At 47.9% G+C, this 11,721-nt stretch overlaps 1 protein-coding gene across 1 annotated transcript in view; it reads right to left on the bottom strand.

Moving 5' to 3' along the window:
* The window catches only part of Fcsk (fucose kinase), a 36,028-nt gene extending 35,294 nt beyond the window's left edge, over positions 1–734 (bottom strand). Inside the window, exon 1 of the mRNA XM_048792488.1 lies at positions 488–734. Within this exon, the coding sequence (XP_048648445.1) occupies positions 488–566 (79 nt within the window). The 5' untranslated portion in view covers positions 567–734. The remainder of the gene's footprint in view (positions 1–487) is intronic.
* Positions 735–11,721: the final 10,987 nt, after the last annotated feature.

Below are 11,721 nucleotides of genomic sequence, written 5' to 3'. Positions count from 1 at the left end.
GCTGCCCCAGGCCACCTCTTTGCAGTCAACGGGCTTGGCTCAGCGGCCCAGATTGGCCCGATCCACCCCGGCAACTTCCCCCGGGTCGGGGCGCCGTGTGGGCGGGGGTCCCCTTGCCTTGGCCTCGATCCCTGTCCCCGCCTTCTGCTTCTGCACATCCAGCCGCTCCCAGCCTTCCAGTCACTCCTGTTCCACTCCTTGCCGGCTTCCCCCAGCCCCAGCCCTTGAAGAGCTGCCTGCCCCAGTCCCCACTTTCAGTCCACTTATACCCCCAGCCCCCCGCGTGCTGGCCATTGCTCTATCTGGAGACCCCTGCCTCATTCCTTTGGGCCACAGATTGTCTGCACCATCAGCCTTTCCCCTACCTGGCACAGACCCCCAGCCCTACGCTCTGTGGCCCAGTTCTCTTAGATAAGACTTGGCAGCTTGACCTCCTTCCTACTTTGGAGGAATTGAGGCATGGGTGCAAGCCAGAAAGTTGACCCACCTGCCAGACCTGTGGACTCTGGCCTGAACCCGTCTTTTGTCTCTTCTGTCCATTCTGTGACTTGAAATGGAAGATTCATTTCTTCTCTCCAGTCATTCCCCTGTGACTGGACCAAACTTCCTGACCCTGCTGCAGGTCTGGGCTGAGCTCACTTTAGTCTCCCCTGTAGCTCTTCTACCACTTCTGTTGCCCCCGCCCACCCCTTTCTTTGCATAGCCCACTCTGGCCCTCTCTGCCTGGAGAGGAGTCCCTACCCATTGCTGCTTCCTCGAGTTAGCCTTTCGGTTTGTATCTCTTGCCAACTGCACCCATCTAGCTTTTTGCTTTCCAGTTGCCTTCAAAAGGACTGGAGAACAGAGTTTTAAGGTGGTGTTGGGAGAAAGGAGAGAGGTGCTGGTGGCTGAAAGAGATCTGCAGGCTCTTTTAGCCAGAGCTGTGGAGGGGAGTTCAGGGCACCCTGGGGAACAGTCATTCCTAGCCAGCAACCCACACTTCTGATGTCTAGAATCTTGTTGGTCGTCCCTTTCTCTTCTTATGCCTGATGGACTTGGAAGTCCCTCTGAGATGGAAGGGACTGCTACTTTTAGGGAGATGGTGGCATAATATGACTCTGGGAGACCACACCTCACAGCTTTCTCTGGCTTCTGCTGCTAACTTTGGAGGGGGTTGCCCTTTCAGGAAAGGATTCCTGCTAGGTGGAGGAAGGCATGGTGTCTGTATGTGGGGATCAGAAGTTTAGTCCTGGTGTTCAGAATTTGAAGGGAAGAGGGAACAAGGGTTCAGAGAGGCGCCACAGACTTGTTTGTACAATTCAGTTTTTTGTTTTGTCATTTTTTTTTTTCTGGCAAATTTTCCTCTGGGTCTTCCCTTTCTACTCCAATCCCCAGTTTCCCAGCAGGAAGAAGGGAAAGGAGGATGGGAAACCTGTGAGCCATCAGGAAAGGTGGGGATGCTCTGGGTGTTTGGAGGGGTCCCGAGTGAGCAGTCTTGATCTGAACCAGATGGTTCCCTGCTTCAGCACCCCCTCCTCCTATGCTTCCCCACTTGGCTGTGAATAGGATGCTTTTAACCTTGTAACTTGAGAATGGAGGAAGAGAGGCCAGGGGGCCAACTGTCTGTGCAGTGTTTATGTCTGCATGTGTACATACCAACAGACTTGCCCGGGGCCTGTGGGAGTGACCCTGCCCAGGAGTATTTTGCTGTAATGTGCTGTCATGTGCTGTGGCATGCTTTAGGCCCCTAGGCAAGTTCTGAGCCCAAGCCTCAGGTACAGCCAATTTTGAAGTCCCTAAGAACCACTAGGTGTGGCCTCATAGGAGCATTTTCCTCAAGCCAAGCCTCAGGTTGAGGACCCCTGTTCTTGAGAAGGCTGGCTGGGATTAGGGACATTGAAACAGCAGGATTGGCAGAGTCAGGAGGTCAGGCAGTCCTGGAACTGGTTTCTCTTCATGGCATGAGAAAACCTGGGGTATTAGGGTCTGGGGTGAGGGGACGGAAACAAATTTCTTTGCATTGTTCTATTTCACATTTTGCTTTGTTTCGATGATATCTGCATACTTGACTTTGGTCCCCAGTAGACAGATGTTCTTTAAATGTGTCCTCATTCCTAGATAAATACCCTTATCTAGTCAGTCCTTGGCACATAATAGGTGCTCAGTAAATGCTTGAGTCAAAGTAGAGGGTCTCAGGAATCTGGACTACACTACCAGAATTTTCTGACCTAGTTCGTTTGGGTGGGTCTAAAATTTGCATTTCTACCCAGCTTTTGGGGGCTAATATTTTGAAAACAAATGTTTCGGGGCCATTAAAGTTGTGTGGCAAAATAATCTAGGCAAGTGTAAAATCTTCTTTATATATATTTTATTTTTTAGTTGTACACAGTACCTTCATTTTGTTTATTTGTTTTTATGTGGTGCTGAGGATGGAACCCAGGGTCTCACACGTGCTAGGCGAGAGCTCTCCAGCTGAGCCACAACCCCAGCCTTAAAAGAGACTTCCTTCCTCTTTACTTCCTCACCTCGCCTTTTTTGGCAGCTGCATTCTTTCATTCTAATGACCTAGGGTTGGCTAGGTTAATAAGAGGGGTGACTTGTGGTGCCTGAACTGCTAGTCCTACTCTAACCATAGCCCTATTGTCATTTGAAAGCAAGTCCCATGACCAACCAGGACATTTAGGACTCGGGGCTTTGTAAAAGGGTGGCTTTATGGACACAGTGAAGTGACACAGAAGCTGAGCCAGGCCCTCATGTGCTTTATGCCCATCTCCCAGAACAAGTGCATCCATGTACCTGCCAGGTGAGGTACTGCCACAGCTGCACACTGGTCAGAATGCTGGGAATCTGAAATTTATTTATTTAATTTATTTTTTCGTATTGTGGATTAAACCCAGGAGCACTTAACCACTGAGCCACATCCACAGTTCTTCATCTTTTTTATTTTGAGACAGAGTCTCACTAAGTTGCTTAGGCCATACTAAATTGCTAAGGCTGGTCTTGAACTTGTGGTCTTCCTTTCTCAGCCTCCCAAATCGCTGGGATTACAGACATGTGCCACCATGCCCGGTGAAATCTGAAATTTACACAAGCAGGAAAAATCACATGGTGATTTATAAAACATTTTATATCTGCTGTTCACAGGACAGTGAGAGGTAGACATATAGATAGAAGGCAGCTATAGATCTAGATAGGATTACGGAGGAACAGAGAAATATACTGTGGGTCACACAGCAGTCAAGACTCCTGGTTCTGACCCTCTGTCTGAATATTTGCTAGACCATTTTCTACTAATAGCTCCAACAATGGGCTGCTGTTCATTGAGCACTTCCGCTAGCTAGGCATTGTGCTAGATGTGCTCATGTGTTAGTGAATCCTCCCAGTTAACATTGTGTGCAATTGGCATCATTGTCACTATTTCATAGGTGAAGGACTGAGATTTACACATTGTGTGAGACTTATTCAAATACAGACAGCTAGGAGCAGGATCTGGGATTCAAACTTACGACTTTCTGACAGCACATCCCATGCTTTTAGTCACTTAGCTATCGTGGTCAGCAAACCTGTAATTGTCCTTTGAGGTTGTCTGTCCCAAAAAGTCTGATGCATTTTTGGGGACCTGGAACTGTGTTGGGCATGATAAAGAGACAACAACAATCAAGTCACAGTGGGAGGAGGATAAGACAAGAATATAAGTTTATCTACAGTGGAAGGCAGATGGTAGATAGAGCCAGTGGCTTGTAAGAGATAGAACTGATTCATATAGAGGGCTCACAAGAAGCACTGGGGACAGTCCTTGATGTGTAGTGCCTATGGGCTGGAGAGTATGTAGGCTACCAAGTGCAGAGAGGTCATCACAGGGCACATTTAGAGAGTTGTCCCTTCCTACTAGAGCATAGGGAAGATTTTCTTTGTTATTTGCAGATGTAAGGGCAAGAAAGGGGGTGATCCCCTTCCTGCCCATTAAAAAGGCTCTTGGCACCCTTTGCCAAAAAGTTCATAAACTATACTAAAAAGTTAACAAGATAAAAACATAATTTATTTGACCATAATTTTACATGACATGGGAGCCTGCAGATTGAAGACCCAAAGACCCTGGGAACTATCTATTTTTATGCTTAGGTTGAATGAAGCTTGGACAGGCATGTAGAAGTGTGATTGCACAAGTTGAATGTGGTGGTGCATGCCTGTAATTCCAGCAACTCAGGAGGCTGAGGCAGGAGAATCACACAAGTTTGAGGCCAGTCTGGACAACTAGTAAGACCCTGTCTCAAGATTTTAAAAAGGAGTCAGAGGCAGTGGTGCATGCCTGTAATCCCAGAGGCTGTAGTTTCCTTCTAGAGGCTCAGGAGTTAAGCCGGGAGGATAGAGTTCAAAACTAGCCTCAGCAATTTAGTGAGGACTTAAGCAACTCAGCAAGACCCTTTCTCTAAATAAAAAAAATATATATAAAGAGCTGGAAAGCTGGGCGTGGTGGGACATGCTTATAATTTCAGCAGCTCAGGAGGCTGAGGCAGGAGGATCTCGAGTTCAAAGCCAGCCTCTGTTTACGCGCCCCTGGGTTCAATCCCCGGTACAAAAAAAGATTTTAAAAAGGGCTGGGGGGCTGGGGTTGTGGCTCAGCTGTAGAGCGCTTGCCTAGCATGGACAAGGCCCTGGGTTCGATCCTCAGCACCACATAAAAATAAATAAGTAAAATAAAGGTATTGTGTCCAACTACAGCTAAAAAATAAATATTAAAACAATTTTAAAAGGGCTGGGGATGTAACTCAATGGTTATAGAACTTGCCTGGCATGTATGAGGCCCTGGGTTTGATCCCCAATGCTGGAAAAAAGAAGAAATATGATTAAACAAAAGGATATGACTAATTCTAATATACTGAGTATAAAAGCCCAGCAGGACTTGTCCATTCAGATGCTTCTTGGCCTCTCTGTGTAGGGTTCCTTCCTCCTGGGCATGGGGCAAGACCCCTTTGGAAATGGAGGTATTATGATCTACTATCAGACAAGATAGGTCAGAGAATTTCTTTATGGCCAACTCAGTGACAGAAAAGCAGGCAGGGGAAGGTTAAAATAATATTTTTAGGCTTTATGACTTGCTTTGGAGAAAAGGGGATCTAGTTTCTATGACCTGCTTTGGGGATGAGAAATTCTGATTTTTATGGCTTGCCTTGGGGGTAGACAGGGAAACAGGAGAGATCAGAGAGAAACTTTGCTTCTGAGGCCTTTGGGGTATTTCTGAGCCCCAGCACAGGAAAAGTGTTAGGGCTCAGACTTTAGCAGGAAAGGGCTTTCCTGGAAGGCTGTGAGAACTACCAGAATTAGTAGGATGACTAATCAACCCTCATCCCCTTCAGGGTCTCAGAGTGGGTGTGGCAGGAAGCAATGACTAGTTTTGTGAGGGTACCACTGCTGCCAGGAAAAAAAAAATCTGTTGTATTGTTTTGTTTTTGTTTGTTTTTACCAGGATAAATCTGTACCAGCTGTGCCCAGTAATTTTATCACCACAGCTTGAGTTTCACATTCCAGAGAGGAAGTGTTTGGTTGGCCCAGAGCAGGCCTTGTGCCCTCCCTTAGTGAAAGAAGGACTCGGGGCATGATAGGCAGTCCTTCCACACTGTCTTCAAAAAGGAAAGTCCCAGGGCCGGGGATATGGCTCAGGGGTAGAGTGTTTGCCTAGCATGCATGAGACTCTGGGTTCCATCCCCAGTACCCACCCGTCCCCCAAAAAAATGTCCCTAGAAGAAGAGAAAATGGACATTGTAGACACAGCAAGAGATCAGTCCAGAAGGATGCTAGACAAGAACTTGAGTTGGCAGGTGGCGGAGGGGTTACTTAATGTGACAAGTTTCTGAGCAGGCCCAGGGCAGATTGATGTGCAGCAAGGGACGGCTGGGTTATCAGGGAGAAGGGAGGGACGATACAGAAAGCTCAGATAGGGTGCAGGTGAAATGTAATGAAGGCTGGAACTTGGCCGTAGAAATGGAAGAGAGGGGACTGGTTCAAGAGAGGCTGTGAAACTCGGTATCATCTCCTGGAACAGACACTTGATTGGCTGGAATTTGACGGTTCAGTGCCTAGGTGATGAAGGTTGACTTCTTTTTTTTTTTTTTTTTTCCAAAGAGAGAGGATGAAGGAGAGAGAGAGAGAGAGAGAGAGAGAGAGAGAGAGAGAGAGAATTTATTTATTTATTTTTAGTTTTTCGGCAGACACAACATCTTTGTTTGTACGTGGTGCTGAGGATCTTGAGCCACATCCCCAGCCCGAAGGTTGACTTCTTTAGCTGAAATGGGCAGTCAGGAGGAGGAAGGGTTTGCGGTGATGTGCCTTTGATTTCATGCGGATGCTAACTGCATACCCAGAATCCTAGAGCTCATTATTTCTGACCTGGAGCTTCCTGAGGTTTGGGGACTCACTCTGAGGAGGTGGGGCCACAGACCCTAGAGGCCCTCTACATCCTGAAAGCAGCTGGAGCCTTGTGGCCAGCTCAGCCCTGTCACGTCTCTTCCCTCCACACCTCAGCCCAGGATGGGCTTCTGCCTTCCCTGTCAAGCCTCTCAGCTCCCCCGCCCCCCTGTTCCCTTGTACCTGACCCTTTACTAAGGAAAGGGCCTGGCCCAATTCTCTGGGGACTACTGTTTTCCTCTCTATATATCCAGAAGCTTGTTAACAACAAGTGTTTCCTAACTATCAGGACAGACATCTATCTCCATGTGACATTTCACAAGGAGAGAATCTGAACTTTCTCTGCATCTGGGGAAAACAGGCTTTTATTCCTCCAGTTATGCTGAACTCACCAGGGACAGCTGCCTGTGTCCCCGACCAGCCGTTCTCAAGTACTTCTTCTTGTTTATTTGTAAATCATTATTGTAATTGCAACATGTTGTCAATCGAGCCTTCATGTTGCCACTGCAGATCTCGCCTAGGACACAGACTGGGCTTTCCACCACATTAGCCTTCCCTAGCTGAGCCCTGGGGGAGTTTCCTCCTACAGGACTGGGCAGGAAGGAGAGAACAGGGTCCACTCAGGAGGAGTGATGTGGAAGGACATGTTATCCCCGTGGTTCCCAGAGCAGAAGGTCATCTTCCTGGAGTGAGAAGTGCTGTTTCCCACAATTCTAATCTCTGTGATATCATTCCATCTACTAATGCAAGGTGTACTACCAAGAAAGACAAGAGATGAGGGAAATCTAGAGAAAAAAATATCATTTCTGTATATTTTAATATGGATGCTAACTTTTTACTTGTATAATACTAATATTATTACAACACGACACACATTGTTCTGGCATCTGATGTTGAAAAATTTAAGAGGGGCCTCAGCCCAGCCTCTTCGGGCAGGCAGATAAGACCCTCTTCACCAATGGACTTGGGTCTCTTGCCTTCAAGCATTGTTAGCTACCCAGGAGGCCTCTGTTTCTCAACTCTGCCTAGGTTAGGAGCTGTGTCCTTAGCATCTTTTTTTCTTTTCTCCCTTCCTATTTAAGATAGGGTATGGATGTGCAGGAGGGACACAGAAGGTCCCTAACTCACACCGCTGTGTGAGTTAGGGCTCAAGAATGAGGCCATCCTCAAATGAAGTCACCTCTCCTCTTTAGCCTTGCATGGCCCTGGGACCCCAGGAGGCAGCCCTCACACTGCTCTGCCTCTTCTCTCCTGAATTCTTCAGGTGTCACTCCTGACGCCATGGTAGGCAGCATCCCCAGCCTTTGCAGGTCAGCAGCCTTCAGAGGAAGAAGCCAGCAGCAGCTGCAGATAGCTAATTGGTCTAGAGGGAACTGCTCTGGTGAGGAAAAAATCAACCAGTTATTTGTTTTCGTGGTTAAAGAGAATTTGGAGGGGAACGGGGTTGTGGAGGGGGAAGGTGAGAGGAAGAGTGTGGGGAGAGGCATAGGGAAGGGAATTGCAGCGGTGAGGTGACCGTCTTCTCGCCCCTGTCACCACCCACCATGCTGCCTTTCCCACTCCAATCCCTCTTGCTGTCTTTGCCAGGTTCCTTTGAGTTTGAAAGGGACATTAGTAGAATGTTGAGTCTCTCCTGTCCTGTAGGTGGCCCCCATTTTCATCCAAGTCCAGTTAAAGACAAAGTACCTGTTATTTGATGGAGAAGGTGACTTGGAACCAGCATCAGGAGGAAATGAACGTTTCTGTGGGTCGGTGTTTGAGTCCTTAGGCTGCACAGGAAAACAGCAACCAAAGACTGTGAGGCCGGGTGGAAAGGCAAGAGGGGGCTCCTGAGAGCCTCGGGCCCTCCTTCCAGCCCTATTAGGTTCTCTAGGGAGCTGTGTGAGGTCCAGCCGAGGTTGGGTTGCCACCCCCAAGGGAGTTTCTGGTGGTTGGCCTTCTCTGTTCCTTCCTGTCCCAGAAGGTTTGGTATTTCCTTGGATTCATGCTTATTTAACCTTTGGCTGATTCCTGGGGCCTCCAGCGTAGCTCAGGAGAAGTTCCCGGGTGCCATGGTAGGGGAGATGGTGCTGGAGACATAAAACCTAAAGAGGGTGAGGAGAGGAATGGGGACCCTGTTCGGACTTTTCCAGTGGAGAGGGTACTTCATTAGGAAGATGCTGTGAAATGTCAAGCAGATAAATAGTGTCGAAGGGTTCAGCCTAAGACCAAAATGGCAGCTGTTTTAGGAAGGAATTTCCTTAGTGGCTGAAAAGCAATCCATACTTGACCTTAAAGCAACAGTGGCAAAACTCTAAGATGAAAGTGAGTTTTAATCTCTCAAGAGGCATTTCCTGTGCTTTGCACAGATGGTAACAGCTGTCTGTGTTCTTCACGCCCTTCCAACCTGGGCGAGGGGCTTTGGAGGGCATTTTCTATGCACATTGTCAGTCCTAGCAATTCCTGACCATCCCAGATCTGCAGGCTGACCCTGCCATTCACCTTATATAGAATGGGGAGAGGAGCCAGCAGACCCTTGGTGGACAGCCCCCAAAGCAGCCCTGGGAGCCTCAGGGCAGGGCTGTTAGATTCTTCCAAAGGGGCAACAGCCTGTTTGCCTGGGTGGTTCAAGGGGGCTCAGTTTTCTTTTCTTTTTTTTTTTTTTTGTTTGTTTATTTATTTGTATGTGGTCCTAAGGACTGAACCCAGTGCCTCACATGTTCGAGGCAAGCACTCTGCCACTGAGCCACAGCCCCAACCCCAAGGGGGGCTCAGTTTTCATGGTTCGTGGCTTAGTCTGGTCAGGTACATGTAAGCTATGGAGAGCCTTAGCTACCCACAGGGGATTCAGTGCTCCGCGACCCAAGACAAGTCACTGCCCTCTCTGGGTTTCAAGAATCTTCATTTTTGAAAAAAAAATTAAGAGGACTGGGGATGTAAATCAGTGATAGCCTTATGAGGCCCTGGGTTCAATTTCCAGCAAGAAGAAACGAGGCTCAGTGGCACACTTCTGTAATCTCAGCAACTTGAGAGGCTGAGGCACAAATTCAAGGCCAGCCTGGGCAATTTAGGGAGATCTTGTCTCAGAATAATTTTTAAAATTTTTTTTTGGTCCTGGAGATTTAACCTAGGGGTGCTTTACCAATGAGCTATGTCCCCAGCCCTTTTTAATTTTTCATTTTGAGGCAGGGTCTCCCTAAGTTGCTTAGGGCCTCATTAAATTGATGAGACTGGCATCAAACTTGTGATCCTCCTGCCTCAGACTCCCAAGTCACTAGAATCACAGGTGTGAGCCATGGGATTATGGGTGTGTACCACAGTGCCCCACTCAAAATAAAATTTTATTTATTTATTTATTTTTATTTTTTTTATTTTTTATTTTTTTTTTAAGATAATTTTTTAATATTTATTTTTTAGTTCTGGGCGGACACAACATCTTTGTTTGTATGTGGTGCTGAGGATCGAACCCGGGCCGCACGCATGCCAGGCGAGCACGCTACTGCTTGAGCCACATCCCCAGCCCATATTTATTTATTTTTAAATATTTATTTTTCAGTTTTAGGTGGACACAATATCTTCATTTTTTAAAAATTTTTATGTGGTGCTGAGAATCGAACCCAGTGCCTCATGCATGCTAGGCGAGCACACTACCACTTGAGCCACATCCCCAACCCCTATTTATTTTTTTAAATTAATTAATTAATTAATTTTTAGTTGTGGTTGGAAACGATACCTTTTACTTATTTATTTTTATGTGGTACTGAGGATCGAACCCAGGGTCTTGAATATGCTAGGCGAGCGTTCTACCACTGAGCCACAACCCCAGTCCCTCAAAATAAAATTTTAAAAGAGGGCTGGGGATGTAGCTCAGAGGTAGTGCACTTGTCTAGCATATGTGAGGACAGGATTCAATCCCCAGTACTGCAAAAAAAGAGAATTTTACAGAATGGCTTAGGAATTTGCTCTCAAATTATCTGGTCTGCCTGACAGAGGAGTGCCACATCCTGAGTGCAGAGGTAGAGCTGGGGGCCCAGGATGCCACTGTGGTGTTCGACATCTGGAAATTGGCTTGACCTTTCTTCTTAGCCGCTTGGATGCATTGAGCAGCAGCCAGCCGGCCCTGGCACTTCTGAAGAACCTAGACTCCTGCAGCTAGTAGCCATTCCCTTTGTCAGGATTTCCTCATCCCCCTCCCAGTCCTTGCTCCCGCTCTGTCCTAGGTTCAGGCAGAAAAACCTGTCTGGTTTCTTATTATTCTTCCCTTCTTACACTGGCCACAATTAGGCCCTGGGGAGATGGCTAATAGGGTTCCTGTTTTTTCTATCCCAAATTCCCCTCCTCCTTACACACTAAGCTCTGCTCTAGCCAGGTTTTCCCAAGGACAGGGTGGGAGGTGGGGTCTCAGGCTGATCATACCAGGTGGTACATTTGCTAGGAGTTGAGAACCTACTGGGAGGACAGGGTAGGGTCTCACAGTAGACAGGGAAGGTGGTAAGGAAAGGACCACACATACCACTGTGCAGAAAAGGCACGGGTATTTGGGGACCCTGAGGAGATAAGTTTGAGCAGAGCATAAGATTTCTTGGATCATTGCCCAGGACGGGGGGGGGGGGTCTGACCAGAGATAAGCCCCAGATTATACCCTGGCAGGGAAGAAGGGCAGGCTTTCTGGCAAGAGATACCAGGCTGGGCCGGTCACATAGAATTGTGTCTGGAGAGGTGTGTGTGTGTGTGTGGGCGGGTGGGAGGTTGTTAATGATGGTTTGTTCTCCACAGACTGCCAGGTGGCCAGGGGTCAGTGTGATAAGAGGGAAGAGATAGACTTGGGTTTTCTACTTAGACAGCTGCCTGCTCTGGGAGGTCTCACAGCTCCTGCCAGCCTATTGTGAGGCTCTTGTTTGATCTGCTGTTCTTGAAATAAGCAGCCCCTGGCCTCAGCCCAGCTGGGTTTCCCCTGCCTGGTACCACTCCCTTTTCCCTCTGGGGTCAGAGGAGATCTGTACTGGGGGAGGGGGGGCAATCCTGGTGAGTCTGAGTCCATTCAGAGCCTGACCCAGGAATTTGAAGCCATCCAAGGAGAGGGGTCAAGGCTCTGGGCTAAGCAGGGATTCTCAGACCTCTCTATGTCATTTTGGTCTCAAGTTGTCCCTACTACTCAGCCAGGCAGACCTGGGCTCTGTGGGTATTTAGGGAGTCTCACCTTTGTCCCAGAGCATTGGGGGGGCTGTCGGCTTTGCTGGAAGGAGTTGGAGGTGGGAATCTGAAGGGGTTTGCATTGGTGAAGATTACTTGGGCTTTCCTGGGGAGAGAAACATGGTGGGGATCTCTTTTGTAGATTCTGGGGTTTAATAGCGGGGG

This window comes from Marmota marmota, unplaced genomic scaffold, assembly GCF_001458135.2.
Source record: "Marmota marmota marmota unplaced genomic scaffold, marMar, whole genome shotgun sequence".
Lineage (NCBI taxonomy): Eukaryota > Metazoa > Chordata > Mammalia > Rodentia > Sciuridae > Marmota > Marmota marmota.
Note: the sequence above shows the minus strand (reverse complement) of the source record. Positions and strands in the feature narration are given on the sequence as shown.